Source organism: Geotrypetes seraphini, chromosome 16, assembly GCF_902459505.1.
Source record: "Geotrypetes seraphini chromosome 16, aGeoSer1.1, whole genome shotgun sequence".
In the NCBI taxonomy this organism is placed as follows: domain Eukaryota; kingdom Metazoa; phylum Chordata; class Amphibia; order Gymnophiona; family Dermophiidae; genus Geotrypetes; species Geotrypetes seraphini.
The window spans coordinates 23804835-23827177 of NC_047099.1; the positions used below are offsets into that span (position 1 = coordinate 23804835).

The 22343-nt window shown below is 44.9% G+C and overlaps 1 protein-coding gene across 2 annotated transcripts in view; it reads right to left on the reverse strand.

Moving 5' to 3' along the window:
- The window catches only part of CHD3 (chromodomain helicase DNA binding protein 3), a 131035-nt gene that overhangs the window by 5152 nt on the left and 103540 nt on the right, over positions 1–22343 (reverse strand). For both annotated transcript variants that reach the window (XM_033924010.1, XM_033924009.1), the window contains exons 31-37: positions 20428–20549; positions 12367–12529; positions 10188–10292; positions 9965–10108; positions 8953–9061; positions 8483–8615; positions 8070–8265 (exon numbers count right to left, since the gene is read on the reverse strand). In XM_033924010.1, coding sequence (XP_033779901.1) covers positions 8070–8265; positions 8483–8615; positions 8953–9061; positions 9965–10108; positions 10188–10292; positions 12367–12529; positions 20428–20549 — 972 coding nt within the window. The remainder of the gene's footprint in view (positions 1–8069; positions 8266–8482; positions 8616–8952; positions 9062–9964; positions 10109–10187; positions 10293–12366; positions 12530–20427; positions 20550–22343) is intronic.

Sequence of the window (22343 nt, forward strand, 5' to 3'; positions counted from 1 at the left end):
TCTCCTGCTCTCGGCCACCCTGCTCTCTGCCCTGAATATCCTGCTCTCTGCACCGAATATCTTGCTCTCAACCGCCCTGCTCTCTGCCCTGACTCTCCTGCTCACCCCCACATTGCGAGCCTGTGGTTTTAACCCGTGGGTTTAAAGCGGGTTAAAACCACGGGCTCGCGAAGTTAAAAAAAAAAAAAAAAAAGTTTCCAGCTCTGCCGGGCACAGAGGGCTAGCACATGCGCAGACCATCTATAGGCAAAGAAAATGGTCTGCGCATGCATCAGGATCACTCTCCAGCGATCCGTGTAGTCTGTGGGGGTGGAGGGGGGGGGCGTTCCTCCGATCGTCCTCATTTGAATAAGGACCCACTGTGGATCAGTTGGCCTGCCACGGATTGAACACGATTGGGCAGGTTAGTGAATCTGCCCCTATGTGAACTAAACTAAACTAAACTAAAGCTTAACTTTATATACCGGGTCATCAACCTAAGGAAACTCTATTCGGTACAACAATTAGATAAAAACTAAAGAAAGTTTATAATTATTAAATAAAAACTAAAAAAGTAATAGCAAAGGTTTCAAAAGAAATTAGTTTCAAAATATTTGGCAAAAAGAAAAGTTTTCAGAAATTTACGTAAAGATTGGAAAGAACTGGGGCTCCTCAGAAATTTGTTTTTTTTTATAATTCTTTATTCATTTTATATTTTACATCAAGTGTACAGAAATATCAATGTTTAATATACAACATCACTTGAAAATCTACAACTTCTCTCAAAAAGAAGACTTAACCCCATCCCTCCCCCCAAATTCATATTAAACAAATACATACCACATAATATAATATCTTACATCATTCATTCCACATTTTATTAGTTAAATTCAAAAACCTACCCCCACCCCAAATCAACATGTATAGTAAGTAGGGAAAAGTGCTAATTATTCATTATAGTAATTTATTAATGGCCCCCACACATCCTTAAATTGATTAAAATATCCTTTTTGAACTGCTAACGCTCTTTCCATTTTATACAAGTGGCACAATGAGTTCCACCAAAAACAATAATTCAATCTTTTACAATCTTTCCAATTATATGTTATTTGTTGAATGGCAACTCCTGTCAAAATCAGATATTTGACATTTAGCTCTCATAGACATGCCAAATAAAATTGTGTCATATGACAATGGTACATGATTTTCTAGTATACAATTTATTTGATCCCAAATCGACTGCCAAAAAGCCTTAATAAATGGACAGTAAAACAATAAATGATCTAAAGTTCCAGCATCGAGATGACAATGCCAACATCTATTAGACTTAGAGCAATCTAATTTTTGTAAACGAACAGGGGTCCAGAGTGCTCTATGCAACAGGATCCATGAGGCATCCATGTTTGCCTCATAGATGCAGATATTGTACATTTCAACCTCCAAGACCAAATACGTGGCCATTGAGATGCATTAATTTGATGCTTAATCTCAATGCTCCAAATATCTCTAAGTTCAGTTTTTGGTTTCTTATTCAAATAGCCAGAAAATAATTTATACCACTGTGCGGCCTGGTGACCCAGGAAGTCTGCCTGAAAGCATAAGAATTCTAAACTAAATTGGTTATTAAGAGATTTCCATTCAGGGAACCCCGCCTGAATAGCCTGCTTCAGTTGCAACCACTTACAACTTTGTTTTTTTATCAAGGCCAAATTTATGTTGTAACTGTGAAAAATCCAGCAGCTTACCATTAGATATAACATCATCTAAGGTACGCATCTAAGCTTTAATCCAATCCTTCCAGACAATCTTGAAACCGCCTATTTGAATCCTGGAGTTTAGCCATATAGTTCGATATGTAGATTTTTGAATTGGAAGAGGTGTTAAATTATTAACATATCGTAGTTTTCCATGTGTCCATTAATATTCTATTGTTTTTATGTATCCTAGGCATTTTAATACTAGGAAGATGACCAACCCTAATGGGAAACATGAGCTGCCATTCCAAAACCAACCAATCTGGAAGCTTTTCCATGAGCTCTGAGAGGACCCAATACATACCCTGGCGCATAATATAGGATTGATGGTACCTATAGAAGTTTGGAAAATTTACCCCACCCTCCGCAATTGGCTTTTGTAAAGACACTAAGGCAATTCTTGCAATTTTACCCAGCCAAATAAATTTAGTAAGAATACTGTTCAACTTTTTATAAAAAGATCCCTGAAAAAAACCTGGTATACCCATTTGGTAACAAACAACAGGCAAAATCATCATCTTAATAGTTTGGACTCTTCCCCACCAAGACAGATGTAAAGGATTCCATTGCTCACATAACTCTTGTTACTTTTTGCAATAAAAATCTTTCATTCACTTTCATTGTCTCATCAAGTGTATTTTTTAACCAGATTCCTAAATATTTTATTCCTTCTTCTTTCCATATAAAAGGGAATGAATCAAATAAACCTCTTGTACAATGTACATTTAGAGGAAGAACTTCTGACAGTCCAATTTATTTTATAACCTGAGAATTTCTCAAATTTCTCAATCAATTCAAGTAAACATGGAATGGTTGTTTCAGGATTCCTCAAATGAAGCAGTATATCATCTGCATAAGCAGATACCTTATTTTCCTTTCCAGAACGCGGAATACCTTGTATCTCCTTTACTTGTTGAATAGCTAATCCAAGGGTTCAAGTATTATATCAAAAAGCAAAGGAGACAAGGGACAACATTGTCTAACCCCCCTTTGCAACTTAAAACAATCCGAGAAATTATTGTTAATATATAATCTAGCAACAGGAGAACTATACAACGTTTGAATCATTTGTATAAATCCCGAACCAATACCAAACCATTCCATGGCCTGATACATAAAGGTCCATTCTACCCGATCAAAGGCCTTCTCTGCATCCAAGGATACAGAGAAGGCTGGATCCCTTATGTCTTTTGTTAGATATAACATATGAAAGGCCAGTCTGGTATTATTGGAAGAGTGTCTGAGCAACAAAACCTGTTTGGTGCATACCAACTATATAAGGAAGAGCCTTAGCCAAACGCATGGCCAAAACTTTAGCTAATAGTTTACCATCTACATTGATTAAAGAAATAGGCCTGTAATTTGAAACCAACATGGGATCTTTATTTGGCTTTGACAAGACAATAGTTAACGATTCTGCCATAGTGCCTAAAATACAACCTTTATTTAGTTCATTCTGATATAAATTTAATAAATAAGGTATTAGGGTAATTTGGAATGATTTATAGAACTCTACCGTAAAACCATCACCACCTGGAACGGTCCCTACTCTAAGAGACTTCACTGCTGTTTGTATTTCTTTTAGTGATATCGGCTCCTCCAGACTTCTTTTTATATGATCAGGAATTTTTGGACCCTCAATTAGTTTTAAAAATTCTAAACCATCCCTTTCTCTATCTAAATAAGGCTCAGAAGAATAAAGGTCTTTATAAAAATTTAATAATTGTTTTAATATAGGTCCAATTTGAGAATGAATATCTCCTTTTTCATCTTTAATTGCACTTATTTTTGTCTTTCTCTTTTTTGCTTTAAGATAATTTGCCAATAATCTTCCCACCTTATTTGAGCTCCCATAATACAAAGCTTGCTGAGAAAGAATATCTTTCCTAACCAATTTAGAAGAAATCTCATTATACTTACATTTAGCTTTTAAAAGAACTTGTAACGTAGAATGTTCCCATTTTTCAATCAATTTTAACTCTAAGATCCTAATTTCTTGTTCTAAAGTAAAAAATTGCTTTTTCAGTTGTTTCTTAGTATTTGCTGAGAATGAAATAATTTGCCCTCTCATGGTTGCCTTAAAGGCATCCCACAAGGTTTCTATAGAGACTTCTTCTGTATTATTAATTTCAAAATATTCATTAATTTTTAATTGAAAATCCTCACAAAATTTTGGATTTGCAAGCAATGCATTATCAAACCTCCAAACAGGCCTATCATTATCTTGATCAACAAAATTTAATTCAATCCACAAACCACCATGATCTGACAAAATTATTGGATCTATGGAGGCTTGTGTAACTTGCTGTATTAACTGGTCAGAAACAAAAATATAATCTATTCTAGAAAAGGATTTATGAACATGTGAACAAAATGAAAATTCTCGATCATTAAAATGAAGAATTCGCCAAATATCTTTCAAATTACAAGAATTTACAAAATTATCTAAACCTAGAGACTTCATAATTTTACTAGGTTTTTTATCCAATAAAGGATCCATAACAGCATTAAAATCCCCCGCCACTACCAAATTGCTAGCAGCCAGTGGTAAAACTATTTGCTGCAGAGTCTTAAAAAACTCAATTTGATTCAAATTAGGGGCATACACATGAAAAAGCGCCACAGTAGTAATACCCATACTCATGTCTATTTGCAACCATCTACCTAAAGGATCTGCAGCCACCATATTAAACACTGCAGAGCATTTCTTGTTAATTAGGATAGCTACTCAAGCTTTTTTCCCTGCTGCAGGTGCAAAAAAACAATCCTTCGCCAAATTACCCACTAATTTTTTTGATTCACCCCCCGATAGGTGTATCTCTTGGATAAAGCAAACATCCGCATTCTGTTGTTTTAAGTATAATAACGTCTTTTTTCTTTTAATCGGATGGTTGAGGCCATTAACGTTTAATGAAAGAATTTTAAAATCCATTATACTGATTAATCACAATACCTACATATGTCCACAAAAAATTATTATATAATCTTTTCCCCCACTCTGAAAATCTATACTAGGCCCCTCCCCTTCCCCAAATCCCTCCCACTACTCTCTCAACCCATCCCCTCCCCTCTCACCCAAAATAACAGTGCCAAATTCGAAACGCACATACAAGATCAAGAAAATGAAAAACTCCCCTCAGGCCAAGTTCACAAATAATTCTAATAATTATACTAATCTTCCCAATAATAAAATGTAAGTCATTTATTATAAAGGAATCATTTAAATTATATTTCTGCTCTGGTTTTTTTTTTTTTTAAACCTTAAATATGGAAGAATATTTACTATTAATCATACAGAAAAGAAACAAAGAAAATTATATTATTCTTCCTCTGAAACAATATCAACCTACCCTAATATATGATTAAAACTCAAATGTATCAAGTAATGACACAATTGACAATTACAATATCCAGCAATTTTCCCCTTTTCTCAGTCCATTTTTATGACATCACAACGCATTCCTCATGCCTTCGAATCATAACCCAGTAAAATTCAGAAATCAAGTTCCACCATACATCCCATACAAAGTGTCTATCTCCATAATCACTCATAAGAACATAAGAACATAAGCATTGCCTCTGCCGGGTCAGACCAGGGGTCCATCGCGCCTGGCAGTCCGCTCCCGCGGCGGCCCTCCAGGTCCATGACCTGAAAATGTTCCCTACCTAACCTAAAAAGTCCATACCCTATTTGCTCAGTGTCCTGTGAGGTAAACCTCTATCTGTACCCCGTTATTCCCTTCGCTTCCAGGAAGTCATCCAGTCCCTTTTTGAACCCCAAAATTGTACTCTGGCTTATCACCTCTCCGGGATAAGCCAGAGTACAATTTTGGGGTTCAAAAAGGGACTGGATGACTTCTCCAAAAGATCATCTCCATATGTAGACTTGAAAACACACAGAAGGCTACATCTGAAGGAAATGTAAAGCTCCTCTTAAAATAAACTTTGTTAGAAGGCAATTAGAATATCCAAATTCTGTTGTAACAAATCCATGTAGTCCTGTATAAACTCAGACCTATTAAAATCTTTCACCTCCATCATATGACATATAGAATGTTGCTTTTCTTAACCAGAATACACCAGTTTCTATGAAACTTCAGGCTCATACCACCATGGAAGATTCATAGTATGGCTTATAGCCAAATTCACATTTTGCAAGCATCTTGAAAGGCTGCCAATAAATAATTTTATTCTGCACAAATTCAGCAACCAAACAAACTTGCCCAAAGCGAAGTATATAAATGGCAAGCCACACTAAATTTTCCCAGGGATTCACGATGCAGCAGCTAAGCTGAACTTCTGAAGTTGTCGTCAGATTATTTCAATCTCAAGATGCAGTGCTCACAAATCACGACGCAACATTCCGATGCAGCACCATCCATCGATCTTAACTAAATACAAAAATCCTTTAGGTTGGGCAGAGAGCATATTTAAGAGTATGGTGCAAGGCAAGGATCAAGCCGTATCATACAGGCAATCCTCTCAGTCACAGTTCTGCACATCTCTCCACATTTCAAGAACAGCCCACAGTTTATCCATTGTTATTTTCACTTTAAATTTCCACCTTCTGTGTCAGATGATCATGTGTCCTTATCAGAATGTTGAGCCCTTTCAAAATTTAACTGTATCATGTCCATGTTGAAGAACTATTGACTTTGTTTATTAAATTTCCTCAAAAGCAGATCCTTAAAGGAACTAAAATAAAATAAATGAACAAAAACAACATTATAGAATAAAAAAGAAATACAGTTACCAGGATTTACCATTAAGAAACCACAGGCAGTTCATATTGATCCAAAAACTCCTTCAGTTTTACTGAATCCTCAAAGTTTTGTTCTCATAAGTAATCCTCATAGTTGCCGGGTATATTAAACCATACCTAGCACCTAATGATCTTAGCTGAGGATGTAATTCTAAAAGCTGTTTCCTTCTATATGGTGTTACTTTTGCAAAGTCTGGCACTATATATATCTTTGAATCCTGGCACCTGAGATTCCTGTTTTCTTTTGCCAATTTAATAATCTCTGCAACCTGCTGATATCGAAGCAGTTTAAAAATCAATGGACGCGGACCCTTCTGACTACTTGATCTTCTTATCTGGATCCGATTGCGCCCTTTCTATCTCTAACGGATATGTACTTTTCATCGGTAAGATTTTTGGTAGAAAATTAACCAGAAACGTTATAGGATCATTCTTTTCAATTCCCTCCAGTATCCCAATCAGTCTTAAATTATTCCTCCTTTCTCGGTTCGATAAATCTTCCAGCTCTTTCCTTAATAAATCTATTTCTTTATGATCCTTTTTACAAATCACCATTTCTGCCTCTCGTCTTCTCAGCTCGTTTCTCTAGCTGATCTAACTTAATATCAACTGCCTGCATTCTTTTTGTAAGATTTGCCACCTCCTCTATATTTTTAGCATTGTCCAGCACTATTTCTTTAATCTGCTGTAACTCTTTCATTAAATTCCTATTTTCAATTTCTTCCGTTGGTAATGAGACCATTGACGGGGAAACCGACTCCAGCTTTAACCTCTTAACACTCCCCGAACCTAATCCCGCCGAAATATTTTTATTTTGCTTACCCGATGCCATTATGATAACAATTTAAGTACTCCATTGTGACTTACAAAAATTTTAATTAACTTATATTGGTATAATTAGCCTTTCTCCACAGAGCTAATCATTCACCTGACCATCCCAGTACGCTGCGAAGCCATGCCCCCGGCTCCTCAGAATTAAGGGGAGTTTATTCCATAGTTGAAAAAATTTACAAGCCAGAGACTGAAGATTGTAACTCCTTTAATTCCTTTTCTAGAAGGAAGGGAGAGTTTGAACTGTTGGATGCCTCTTGCAAAAGAAAATCTGTAAGCATTCCATAATAAGGGAACGAGGGGAATAAAAATGCCATATAAAATTCTGAAAGAGATAAAGGCACATTTGAATTGAATTCCAAGATAAACCGGGAGCCAATGAAGACTCAGGAGAAAAGGGGGTCACACATGCTCAAATTTACTTTTTCCAAAACCCTTGAGAAAACTAGCAGTTCTGAAGAAATGGGTCCCGTCGGGCTGTGGCTGCCTGGAACATATGAGATAAGTACATTTTGAAGATACATTGGACAGTAATTCAAACAAATATAGTTTTAAAAGAAGACTCAGTGGAGATTTTATAAAAATTTATGTTAAAAAGAAGAAAGAATCATAATAAATATAAAAGAAATAGGTTTCTGAGATCGTTTTCCCTCCCCTTTTTTACACCTTATGCTTTGAACAGTGGGATCTTTTTGTTACTTCCCCCTCCACACACACTCCAATTCCTGACTCCCTTTTCTTACCCTTGTGCAGTACTGCATTGGCAGGTTTGTTGCCAGCAAGAGATTCCTTGGACAGATGCTGGTGACTCTCTGCAAGGCACTCTACTTCGGCAAAGCGAGTGTTAAGTGCCATGGCTGGGTGGGTGGGGTCCTGGGTCATATTGAGGTATGCTGCCCTTCGCAGTTGCTCTTCAATCACCAGTGCCTGTTCTAGGAGCTGCGGGGATGGGGAAGAGAGGACAAAGAGAAAAAGGGAACCCCCAATTTCATAACTATTCTGTTCATAAAACATAGTAATCGGCAAAATGAGTAACACAATGCATGACTAAGAATAAACAAGAGGTCATACCCTCGGGCAAAGTCTTCCTGAAAGCTTGCATCTTGGAATATCTGCTGCACAGCTTCTCTGATTTTTTTTTTTTCTATTTGCTTACCTTGAACCTCCTGGCCAGAAACTTGTTCTTCATCTCCAGGAAGTTGCCCTTGTTGGCTTCAGTTTTGAAGGGCTCATTTATGATGGCAAACTGGTTATCATTCTGGATGTCTTGCCAGCGGGCATAGCCATGACTAAACAATGCATTAAGGATGCACAATGGTGAAACTAGACTCTTGGACATGCCCAAGCCTAGCTTAAGTAGGCCACAAAGAAAATGAAGGGGAGGAGGACAGAGGCTAGAACAGTCATGCCCTGTAGGATTGGGCTAGTAGGCCAATGGTTAGTGCAGTGCCCTTGCGTTCTTGGGCAAGTCATGTAACTCTCAGATACCCCAGATACCAAAAACCTAGATTGTGAGTCCACAAGGTACAGAGAAAGTACCTGCATATAACACATGTAAACCACCGTGGTTGCACCACAGAAAGTCGGTATATTAAATCCATGACCCTTTACCCCTTTAAAGGATACAGCACAATGCCAGCTAGCAGCCAATAGTCATGCCGGCGATGCCAGATCTCATTCAACTTGCAAGAGGTAGTAGCGGCACGCTCTTCATTCTGCCAGAGTGTGTGCAATTCTATGGGAAGGAAGAAGGCTGAAACATTAGTACACACTCTCCCTGCTCATAAGGGACAGTCAACAGGTCCTTGGTATCAAGATTAATGATCAAATGTGAAAAGATGCAAAAACAAAAAAACCAGACGGTGGACTGCATCATGCCTAACTGCCAACAATAAAGAGGGAGTTGGTGCAATAATGGAGAACAAATGAATGCAAGGACTATCTTTTAACTCTGAAGAAAGAACTTCCTTTGCTCACTGCTATGTATCTTAGTTTAGTTTAGCAGGGTTTAAAAAAGGTTTGGATAATTTTCTAAATGAAAAGTCCATGAGCCATTATTAAAATGGACTCGGGGAAAATCCACTGCTTATTTCTAGGATAGGAAGCATAAAATCTGTTTTACTCTTTGGAGATCTTGCCAGGTACTTGTGACTTGGATTGGCCACTGGTGGAAACAGGATACTGGGCTTGATGGACTTTGACCTGTCCCAGTAATGCAACTTACATTCTTATCCATGGGATCCCAAACTTCAAATCCTTGAATTCCACAGAGTAAGGTAAGAGGAGTGACCTAGTGGTTACAGCTGTTACCTCAGTACCATGAGGTTGGGGGTTTGATCCCAGAACTATTCCTTGTGAACCTGGGAATATCACCTAACCCTGCATTGTCCCAGGTACCATAGTTAGGTTGTGAACCCACCGGGACAGACAGGGAAATATTTAAGAGTACCTGATTCCTATTCAATATAAACAACTTAGGATATAAGCACTATATAAAAATATATAAAGATGTTTACTTCGGTTTGGTGGCAGCAACCCTGGCTCTTAACCATCTACCAGCCCCTCCCAAAGTTTCCCTTGCAGCAGAGTTCCTGGCTCTCCTTGCTCTCACCTGTATGGTAGAGCTCCTGGCTCTTACCTGTGAAGCCTCCATCTGCGATATTGAACATGAAGCGGGATTTCTCCACTTTACTATCCTCCTTCTTTCCATTAACTCTTCCTTCCTCTTTGACACTGCCTGGTTTGGACTCTTTTCCAGCCTCCTTCTCCATTTTCAGGTCATCTGTTCCATAGACACAAAAAGAGTAAGATTCTCTGGCTGAAAATGAGACCACAGAGAGAAGATAAATCACAGGTCTCACCTTTCTTCACATCAGGGACCTCTCCTTCCTGCTTCTCCTTCAGTTCTTCATTCTCTGTTAACTTCTCTTCAGGCTTCTCTAAAGCAGACTTTTCTGGTTCTGAAACTGATACACGATACACAGCGAGATGAACCCACTTATTAGGCCTGTTGAAAGGGAGGATCAGTCCAGAACTCCACCATCAAGTGTGGCTGCATTCATCTGCCGTCTATAGAGAACCCATGTTATAGAGCAGGGGTAGGCAATTCCGGTCCTCGAGAGCCGGAGCCAGGTCAGGTTTTCAGGATATCCACAATGAATATGTATGAGATGGATTTGCATGCACTGCCTCCTTGAGATGCAAATCTATCTCATGCATATTTATTGTGGATATCCTGAAAATCTGACCTGGCTCCAGCTCTCAAGAACTGGCATTACCTACCACTGTTATAGGGAAGTAACTTCGCTTTCACTGTGGAATGAAAACCAAACTGCATGTGAATGAATGAGCTGGATCACTGAAGAACAGTTCTAAGACTCTCTAAGATAAGTGGAAGAATATAAAAAATATATATAAAACTGTTTGGATGTTTATAAGAATAGTGATGTTGGTAAGAAAGTCTGAAAAGAAAAAAAAAAAAGGACCGATGAGGAGCGGATTAAGTGATTCATACATTAAAATTTGAAATCGGCTCTAAATCTAATAGATGCTGTTACTATAATCTGGAAGCGGGGACGTTGGATCATTTACTTTTTTATTGTCCCTGTATTATGCTATTTTGGAATTAAATTTGGACTCAAGTAAATTGTCTATTAGAAAACCATGTTGCGTTATCTTATGATACTGTTCTGTTTGGTATATCTATGAGGAAAAAAAGTCAAATTTCTTCACATAATAACAAACTTTTATTGATCATGACAGGGGTCGCCATTCAGCATATTACCAATAATTGGAAAAACTATACTAATCTTAACTATACATTTTTGTGGAACTCATTATGCCATATATATATAAGATGGAAAAAGTAATTGCTATGCAGAAAGGGATTTATAATAATTTTATAAAGATCTGGGGGCCATTGGAAAAATATTGTAATGAGTCGACATCGTTTTCCTTGGATACTATATATACACACTGGGGGAAGGGGGGTGGTTTTAGAAGTATACAATCATAATATGTTTATGATAAATTTTGTTTAAAGGGTGGGAGGGAAGAGATATATGTTTTTCTGATGATATTAGAAAGAATTTCAAGTGTTATATAGAAGTTAAAAATGATGTATTTCTGTACACTTGTTGTGTGATTTAAAATAAATAAAGAAATTAAAAAAAAAAAAAAATGAAATCAGCTCACATTCTTAAGATCCACAAAAATTTCTTGATAAGTTCTGTGAGCTTTCCAGATTTTGATTAGTCCCTGATAAATTGTTTGATAACTAGTGGATTGTGAATTGTCATGGCATAGGTTTATAAAGATATCTATCAAGGGGTAAACCTACAGAATATCACTTGCAGTTTGCGATATTTCCTACAATGTAAGGAAGAGCTCGTTGGGTTACTGAGTTTTTTTTCTGTTCTGTTTCCCCAACTTTATAAAAGAGCCGATGACACTCTTTTAGTGTATCAGACGTTGTTTAAGTCTGTACCTGGAGTTCGGAGGCTCATTTTGATTGATGAATTTCAACCTTGGCTCTTTCTTACATTGTAGCAAATATAGCAAACTGCAAGTGATTGCTTGGATCTATAAGTTTATAAAGGCAATTTCATATAACAACCAATGATTCAGCAATTATACACGTCTCAGACCTGAACAGGGATGCATAAAGTTCTGCTAGCTACCACTTTAACAATGGCATTCCAAAGGTTGTTCCTCAGGAAGTGAAGGCACATAGACATCGCTTATCCTAGTTCACAGTCATTCAAGAAATCTTAACCTCTTGCTTCATGCTGAAAGCTTAGGTTAAAAGATCATCTACAAGGCAGTATGTCCTTAACTTTACTTCTCCCTCTGCTCCACAGGGCACTATAAATTACCTCCTACTCTCTCTCACTACCCCTTCAGGGCATGACATGGGCTAACTCTAACTTTACAAGATACTACAAATTTTGGATTTTTTCCTCCTCCTCCCCTTCACCTATTCCAAGCAGTGAACTGTCTCTCTCTCCCCTCTTCTCACATGCAACTCTGTCACTCCAGTACCTTGCTTTTCTTCTTGGACAGATGCCGCTCCCTCTGGCTCCTTCTCCTCAGACTGCTGTAATTCCTGGTCTTCCGAAAGAGGCTTTTCCACTGTTTCTCCCACTCCATCTCCTTTTTCACAGGAGGGTGGGGTGATGGTGGCCAGCTCTTCAGCAATGGAAGTCTAGAGGAAACCGAAGCATGAAGAAAAGAACAGAAAGGGGTATCACAATTTATGAAGTGAGTAAATAAGAAAAGGAGAACTTAGGTTCTTACCTGCTAATTTTCTTTCTTTTAGACTCTCCAGACCGGCCGTTCACTGATAGGTAATTACCCACCATGACCAGCAGGTGGAGACTGAGACAAAACCTTTTGGCTGTAATACAAGTAGTTGTGCTTCCCACTAATATATTCAGTTTGCCGAATAGCCAAGCAGAACTAAGAAGTACTAAGTATAACAGTAAGAACACTCCTAACAGGAGTAACAACTAACACAGAACAAAACTGTTGGAAATTGCATAGATAAGGAGAAATTAGGTTCTTACCTGCTAATTTACTTTCTTTTAGCTTCTCCAGACCAGTAGAGGTTAACTTTACGAATGGGTATATATCTAATCATGACCAGCAGGTGGAGACTGAAAACAAAACTTTGGGACAGTATATCCTAGCCCCTCCTCTCTATTTCCCTCAGTCTGCCGAATAGCCAAGCAGAACCAAGAACTGGACAAAAAACAGAGAGAAAACACAATACTCCGAAAGGAGTAACAAATAACATACCCAAAAATGCTGTTGGAAAATGCAGAGGAGAAATTCCCGAAGGAAGAATGTCCCCACAGCTCGCCAGCTAAGCCAGCCGAGCCACAGCCGCTGTTCTTCAATTCTCCCCGGCCCTAGAAAAATACTAGAACCCGCAGCAAAAACCAAAAACTGCCCGCGCAACAGCCCCAACAACAACAACAACAGACAGGGTGGGGACCTCTACTGGTCTGGAGAAGCTAAAAGAAAGTAAATTAGCAGGTAAGAACCTAATTTCTCCTTCTTTAGCACTCTCCAGACCAGTAGAGGTTAACTTTACGAATGGGACGTACCAAAGCAGTCCCTCTCACGGGCGGGACCCCCGAAGGGCCGATACCAGTACACGCTCACCGAACACCGCGTCCCGACGCGCCTGCACATCAACCCGATAATGACGAACAAAGGAATGCAAGGAGGACCAAACCGCAGCCTTACAAATATCCACTGGAGGCACGAGCGACGACTCAGCCCAAGAAGCCGCCTGACCCCGAGTGGAATGAGCCTTGAGAAACTCCGGAACAGGCTGCTGTTTCCGAAGATAAGCGGAAGCAATCGTCTCCTTGATCCAGCGCGCAATAGTAGCCTTAGAAGCGCCAGCTCCCCGACGAGGACCAGCCAGGAGGACAAAGAGATGATCGGACTTCCGGAATTCCTGGGTCCGCTGCACATAAGAGCGAAGGACCCGACCGACAACCAACTTGCGCAGCTGCCGTTGCTCAGAAGAGCCCTCCCGACCACCCAAGACCGGGAGAACCACCGATTGATAGACATGAAAAGGAGAAACAACCTTCGGCAGAAAGGAAGGAACAGGCCGCAAGACGACCCGCTCCCTAGAAAACTCCAAGAAGGGAGCCCTACAAGAGAAAGCCTGTAGCTCAGAAACACGCCTAGCAGACGTAATGGCCACCAAAAAGACCGCCTTCAAAGTAAGGTCCTTCAAAGAACAGACGTCCAAGGGCTCGAAAGGCGGACGCACCAAAACAGAGAGAACCAGATTAAGATCCCAAGAGGGAACCGAGGGCCGTAGGGGAGGCCTAAGCAACTTGGCCGCCCGCAAAAATCGAATCACATCAGGAAGAGCCGATAAACGCTGACCTGACACCAACCCTCGAAAGGCCGACAGGGCCGCAAGGTGAACCCGGAGAGAAGACCAAGCCAGGCCTCTATCCAGGCCATCCTGCAAGAACTCTAGAATGATAGGCAGAGAAGCGCGAAAAGAGGTCACTCCCCGCGCCCGACACCATTCCTCAAATAGACGCCAAACCCGCACATAAGCCCGAGAGGTAGAAAGCCTCCGGGACCCCAACAGTGTAGAGATCACCTTGTCTGAATATCCCTTCTTGCTAAGGCAACCCCTTTCAAGAGCCACGCCGTAAGACAGAAGGGAGACGGGTCGAACATGGGAATGGGACCCTGCATCAGAAGGTCGTCCGAGAGAGGCAGAGGAAGAGGATCCGTCACCAGGTGCCTCACCAGATCCGCATACCACGGACGGCGAGGCCAATCCGGCGCCACCAGCACCACCAAACTCGGATGGTGAACAATGCGAAGAAGTACTCTGCCCACCAGCGGCCAAGGAGGGAACACATACAACAGCCCCTCCGTTGGCCACTGCTGGACCAGAGCATCCAGACCCTCGGCCAGACCGTCCCCGCGACGACTGAAGAAGTGGGGCACTTTGGCATTGCCACCCGTGGCCATCAGGTCCATCAGGGGCTGCCCCCAAGCCTGCACTATCAACTGAAACGCCTCGGCGCCAAGACACCACTCTCCTGGATCTAGAAAGTGCCGACTGAGGAAGTCTGCCTGAACATTTTCTACTCCGGCTATATGAGAGGCCGAGAGGTCCAGCAGAGGGGACTCCGCCCAAACCATGAGCCGAGCCGCCTCCTGCGCCACAGGAGTGCTCTTGGTGCCCCCCTGACGATTGACATAAGCCACCGCCGTGGCATTGTCCGACAGGACTCTGACCGACTTGCCCAGCAAAAGGGAGTGGAAAGCTAACAGCGCCAGCCTGACCGCTCTGGTCTCCAACACGTTGATCGACCAGGAGGCCTCCTCCGCGGACCAGGTGCCCCGAGCTGAGTGGCCCATAAACTGAGCCCCCCAACCGAGGAGACTCGCATCCGTAAGGAGCACCGTCCACCGCGGGAGATCCAGACCCACCCCCTGAACCAGGTGAGGGGTCCGGAGCCACCAGCGCAGACTGCAGCGCGCCAAGCCTCGCAGGGGAACCGGAACATCCAAATCTTGCCTTCGGGGAGACCACCTCCGGAGCAGAGCATACTGAAGAGGACGCATGTGGGCCCGCGCCCACCTCACCACGTCCAGGGACGCCGCCATTGACCCCAGGACTTGGAGGAAATCCTGCGCCCGAGGACCCCGGGACGCCAAAAGCAGGCGAATCTGAGATTGCAATTTGCTCACCCGGGCCTCTGGAAGGAAGACCTACCCCAAGGAGGTGTCGAACATAACCCCAAGGCACTCCAGACGCTGAGCCGGGACCAACCGACTCTTGGAAAGGTTGACCACCCAGCCCAGCGACCGGAGAAACTCCACCACCCGAGCCGTAACCCGGGAGCTCTCCTGCAACGACTTTGCCCGAATCAACCAGTCGTCCAGGTAGGGGTGAACCAGGATGCCCACCGACCGCAAGGCTGCCGCGACGACCACCATTACCTTGGTGAACGTCCGAGGAGCCGTGGCCAGACCAAAGGGAAGCGCACAGAACTGAAAGTGCCGCCCCAAGATCGCAAAGCGAAGGAAGCGCTGATGAGAGGCCCGAATTGGAACCTGCAAGTAGGCCTCCGTCAGCTCGAGAGACGTAAGAAAATCCCCCGGCTGAACCGCCAGAATGACCGACCGCAGCGATTCCATGCGGAAAGACGGAATCTTGAGAGCTCTGTTGATCCCTTTCAAATCCAGGATGGGCCGAAAGGTCCCCTCCTTTATGGCCACCACAAAGGGTCTGACGAAAAGCCTGCGTCTTCCATGGAGTCTGACATGGAGAAGCGAGAAAAAGGTCCGGCAGAGAGCGGGTGAACTCCAGAGCGTAACCGTCCCGCACCACCTCAAGGACCCACTGATCGGACGTGATCTCGGCCCATTTGGGGAAAAATTTGCGCAGCCGGGCCCCCCACCGGAACCAAAGGGGGCGCCGGCAAGGAGTCATTGCGCAGGACGGGAAGCGGGGGAACCGGCGGAGGGATTCCCTGCCCCCCGACGGGCCCCCCGAAAGGGCTGCATGCGCTGGAAGAACCGACCCCGGGAAAACCCCGGAGACTGGAAAGAAGCAGCCCCCACGCCCAGGGCGATACTTGCGAAATTCCCGCAAACGCCCCCGGGCCGCACCCCCCCGAGACGCCGGGCGGGCACGGTCCTCCGGCAGACGGGGAACTTTCGAGTCCGACAGAGTCTGAATCAACTTATCCAAGTCCTCTCCAAATAAAAACGACCCCCGAAAGGGAAATTTAGTAAGCTTAGTTTAGGACGCAGCATCCGCCGCCCAAGCGCGCAGCCACAACACACGCCTTGCGGCCACGCCAAAAGCCATAGACTTAGCCGAGATCCGCACCAAGTCATAGAGAGCATCTGAGAGGAATGAGGCCGCCATCTCAATCTTCGCTACCTCCTGATCCACCAGAGACCAGTCGTCAGACTCTCGATCCAAGACCCGCTCCGCCCACCGAAACACGGCGCGAGCGACCAGTCCCCCACAAATAGCCGCCTGGACCCCAAAGGCAGAGACCTGAAAATTTTGCTTAAGAATGTTCTCCAATTTGCGCTCCTCAGAGTCCCGCAAGGCAGAACCGCCCTCAACAGGCACGGTATGCCGCTTGGAAATTGCCGAGACCACCGCATCCACGACTGGCGAAGCTAACGTAGCCCGATCCCCTTCAGGAATGGGATACAGGCGAGCCATGCTGCGCGCCAGCCGAAACGGCGTCTCCGGCGTTTTCCACTGCTCCAGAATAATATCCCGAATATCCTGATGCATAGGAAAAGAGCGGGAAACGGAACGGATCCCCCGTAACAGGGGGTCCCCCACACGCGGAGTCCCCGGCGGCGCGTCCTCAAAACGCCAAACCGAAGAAACCTGCTGAATAAGGTCAGGCAGCTCATCTTTCTGAAAAAGGCGCACAACGGACGCCTCGTCACTGGAGAACGGGAAATCCGACAACCCGCCGCCAGCTTCCGTCCCCTCCAGAGGGTCCTGGAATTCCTCCGAAGGGTCCAGGTCCTCCTCCAGACCGACACGTTCCTCCGACCACAAATTCTCGTCCCACTACACCCGCGGACGCTGGGACAAGGGAGGCGGCGGAGGGGACGTCACGTCAGACGAGAGAGGCAAAGCCGCAGGGAGCGCGGAGGAAACCCCACCCCCCGAAACCCCCTGGGCGCAACCGGGACCCCCAGCCGCCTGAAAATAGGCTCTGCATAAAGAAAAGAAAAAATTCAGGGGAAAACCCCCCGAGGGTCCCAAGGGACTCCCTGCCACAGCAGGGGACCCAGCAGAACCTTGCCCCTGCATAGTCAAAACAGGGGGAAGGTCACCTGAGGTGGAAGACAAAATGGAGGGGCCAGACAGAGAAGATGGCGGTTTTCCCGCCAAAAAAGCTCCCTCCATAGCCTGAAGCGGCTGAGAAACCTGAATAGTCTCAGCCGCTAAAGCAGGCAAGCCGGCATCAGCTGTCAAAAAATCAGCTGAGAGGGAATCCTCTAAAACCCGACCGTCGGCGGCTCGGGGATTCCCTCCGTGGGCGGACGGAGAAGACCGGGCTTCCCCACCGTTCCCTGCCGACTCGCGAGGCACCATCGGCGGGGAGCTCTGGGCGCCTGCAGCCGCTGCCGACGGAGCTCCACCACCTCACCGACCCAAACCGCCGAGTTCAGGCCGGCCGCGAGTGCCTCGCGGCTGGACTAAATTTGTGTCCTACTCCCCCGGAGAAGGGCACAATTGCTCCATACGCGACCTAGCTAGAAAAAAGTGCCGGTTACATGAAAAAATACAGTAAAATACAGTTTTCTTAAAGGGAAACAACCCTTCAGACCAGCACTACCTCAGGATTTTTTTTTTTTTTTTTTTTTTTTTTTACAGAACAGACTCCACAGGCTCTCGAAGCAATATGCCTTGCTTGATTTAGGGGGCAAGGCTTACTGCTGAGGCTCCTCTAAAAAAATGTGGGGAGGTGGAGGAAGTGGGGGGAGGGACCCCGCTCGTGACCCGCCGGGTTTGACACCCCCGAGGTCGGACGAACCCCCAAACAGAGTCCGCCCAAGCTCCGTCCGGCCAAAAACAGGGACAATAAACCCCATAAACAAATTCCAACAGCCCTACCAAGGGAGATGGGTACAGATCACTCAACACCTGCTGGAGACTGAAAGAAGACTGAGGGAAATAGAGAGGAGGGGCTAGGATATACTGTCCCAAAGTTTTGTTTTCAGTCTCCACCTGCTGGTCATGATTAGATATATACCCATTCGTAAAGTTAACCTCTACTGGTCTGGAGAGTGCTAAAGAAAAACCTTTAAGCAAACGTCCCCACAGCTCGCCAGCTGAGCCAAAGCCACTATTCTTTTTTAATCTCCCTGACACTAGAAAAATACTAAAATCTGCAGAAAAAAACCACACACTTTTCACGTGAATCCTGAAAGAACAACAGACAGATAGACAGAGTGGGGACTGGGCCGGTCTGGTGTCGATGAGAACCCCGTGGTACTCCAGGTGCTGAGATGGAGCCAACCAGCTCTTGGACAAGTTGACTACCCACCCCAGCAACTGCAGGAACTCCACAACCCGAGCCATAACTCGGGAGCTCTCCTGAAAGGACTTTGCTCAGATCAACCAGTCATCCAGATAGGGGTGAACCAGAATACCCTCTTTACACAAGGCTGCCACCGCCACTACCATCATAATCTTGGTGAAAGTCCATGGAGCCGTAGCCAGACCAAAAGGAAGGGCACAAAACTGATAGTGCCATCCCAAGATCACAAAGCGAAGGAACCACTGATGGGAAGTGCAAATTGGAAAATGCTAGAAAGCCTCTGTCAGATCGAGAGAGGTCAGGAATTCCCGCAGCTGAACCGCCAGAATGACAGATCTCAGGGTCTCCATGTGAAAAGACGGAACTCGCAGAGCCCTGTTGACCCCCTTCAGATCCAAGATGGGCCGAAAAGTCGTCTCTTTCTTGAGCACCACGAAGTAAATGGAATGCCCACTGGTGCAGCACTCCTGAGGTACTTGAACTACAGCTTTGAGATCAAGCAGCCTTTAAAGCGTCTGGCGAAAGGCCCGCTTCTTCCATGCCACCCGGCAAGGAGAAGCAAGAAAGTGATCTGGCAAGGCATGGGAAAACTCCAGAGCATAACCATCCCAAATCACCTCTAGTCCCTACTGATCCGTTGTGATCTTGGCCCACTCCTGGTAAAAATCCTGTAACCTGGCACCCACCAACACCAGGGGGGGGCGTCGACAAGGAGTCATTGGATGGGGTGGGAAAACCGGCAGAGAGATCATGCTCCCTCCCGATAGGCCCCCCCGAAAGGACTGCATGTACAAGGCACTCGCAAAAGGGATCCCTGGACGCCAGCACCCTGAGCAGACGAGGATTCCCCTTTGCGGTGGCTGGCACACCACGAGCTCAGGCAGGCCACATTGCCCTCGCCTCTAGAGCACAATGGGCATTTTTTTCCCTTTAAAAGTGCTCATTGTGCAATATGCGACCTTGCTAAGGAAAGAGTGCCAGTTAACAATAAAGAGTAACAACAATAAACTGAAGGCTCCCTTCAGACCGGCACTTCTTCGGGATTTTTTTTTTGTAGGAACAGGATTTTTTTTTTTATCAGAACAGACTCCACTGGCTCTCTAAGCCATATGCCTTGCCTCAGTGGCAAAGTTTTCAGCTGAGGTACCTCTACAAAATTTTGGGGAGGTGGAGGAAATGGGGGAGGGAGTCAACTCATGTCCCGTCGAGTGTGATACCCCCGTGGTCCGATGGACCCCTGACAGGGTCCCATGCTCAGTCCAGCACCAGATGGGGACAAGAAGGGCACTAAACAACTTCCAACAGGTCTACACTAACCCAGGGAAGACTGCAACAGTTTACCACACCTGCTTGGAGACTGAGAATAGACTGAATATATTAGGGGGAAGAATGGCTATTTGTATTACAGCCAAAAGGTTTTGTCTCAGTCTCCACCTGCTGGTCATGGTGAGCTATTACCCATCAGTGAATTGGGCTGGTCTGGAGAGTTGCTAAAGAAGACTGGAGTTATGTGTGTACATACCTCTGTCCCGGCCGTGTCACTGCTCTTGCCATTTTGGTCCTGCTTCTCCTCCTTGACTTCTGTTTCATCCCTGTCAGCAACAGCTCCCATGTTGTCCCCTCTGTCACTGGGTGCAGGAGTGGCTAAACCAAAAGACAAAAACACATGGATTTGACAGCAGTGTTTTCAAAGTATAGACTCCCAAATACAGAAGAGAAAGATAAGAATGGCCTGCTGGGACATGGCTCCCTGAGGCCTGGCAGGATTCTCAATTCTATGCCTCATTAAATGTTTCCATCTTCACTTAGAGATGGGTGATAAGAAGTAAGTCAAGAGGACTCGCAGGAAATAGTAAAAGGGTAAAACACAGATACAATTTATATAAATAGAGGATATCACCAAGGCCCTCTTCACAGGTAAGGAGAAATTAGGTTCTTACCTGCTAATTTACTTTCTTTTAGCTTCTCCAGACCAGTAGAGGTTAACTTTACGAATGGGTATATATCTAATCATGACCAGCAGGTGGAGACTGAAAACAAAACTTTGGGACAGTATATCCTAGCCCCTCCTCTCTATTTCCCTCAGTCTGCCGAATAGCCAAGCAGAACCAAGAACTGGAAAACAACAGAGATAAAAAACAATACTCCGAAAGGAGTAACAAATAACATACCCAAAATGCTGTTGGAAAATGCAGAGGAGAAATTCCCGAAGGAAGAATGTCCCCACAGCTCGCCAGCTAAGCCAGCCGAGCCACAGCCGCTGTTCTTCAATTCTCCCCGGCCCTAGAAAAATACTAGAACCCGCAGCAAAAACCAAAAACTGCCCGCGCAACAGCCCCAACAACACCAACAACAGACAGGGTGGGGACCTCTACTGGTCTGGAGAAGCTAAAAGAAAGTAAATTAGCAGGTAAGAACCTAATTTCTCCTTCTTTAGCACTCTCCAGACCAGTAGAGGTTAACTTTACGAATGGGACGTACCAAAGCAGTCCCTCTCACGGGCGGGACCCCCGAAGGGCCGATACCAGTACACGCTCACCGAACACCGCGTCCCGACGCGCCTGCACATCAACCCGATAATGACGAACAAAGGAATGCAAGGAAGACCAAACCGCAGCCTTACAAATATCCACTGGAGGCACGAGCGACGACTCAGCCCAAGAAGCCGCCTGACCCCGAGTGGAATGAGCCTTGAGAAACTCCGGAACAGGCTGCTGTTTCAGAAGATAAGCGGAAGCAATCGTCTCCTTGATCCAGCGCGCAATAGTAGCCTTAGAAGCGCCAGCTCCCCGACGAGGACCCGCCAGGAGGACAAAGAGATGATCGGACTTCCGGAATTCCTGGGTCCGCTGCACATAAGAGCGAAGGACCCGACCGACATCCAACTTGTGCAGCTGCCGTTGCTCAGAAGAGCCCTCCCGACCACCCAAGACCGGGAGAACCACCGATTGATTGACATGAAAAGGAGAAACAACCTTCGGCAGAAAGGAAGGAACAGGCCGCAAGACGACCCGCTCCCTAGAAAACTCCAAGAAGGGAGCCCTACAAGAGAAAGCCTGCAGCTCAGAAACACGCCTAGCAGAAGTAATGGCCACCAAAAAGACCGCCTTCAAAGTAAGGTCCTTCAAAGAACAGTCGTCCAAGGGCTCGAAAGGCGGACGCACCAAAACAGAGAGAACCAGATTAAGATCCCAAGAGGGAACCGAGGGCCGTAGGGGAGGCCTAAGCAACTTGGCCGCCCGCAAAAACCGAATCACATCAGGAAGAGCCGATAAACGCTGACCTGACACCAACCCTCGAAAAGCCGACAGGGCCGCAAGATGAACCCGGAGAGAAGACCAAGCCAGGCCTCTATCCAGGCCATCCTGCAAGAACTCCAGAATGTTAGGCAGAGAAGCGCGAAAAGAGGTCACTCCCCGCGCCCGACACCATTCCTCA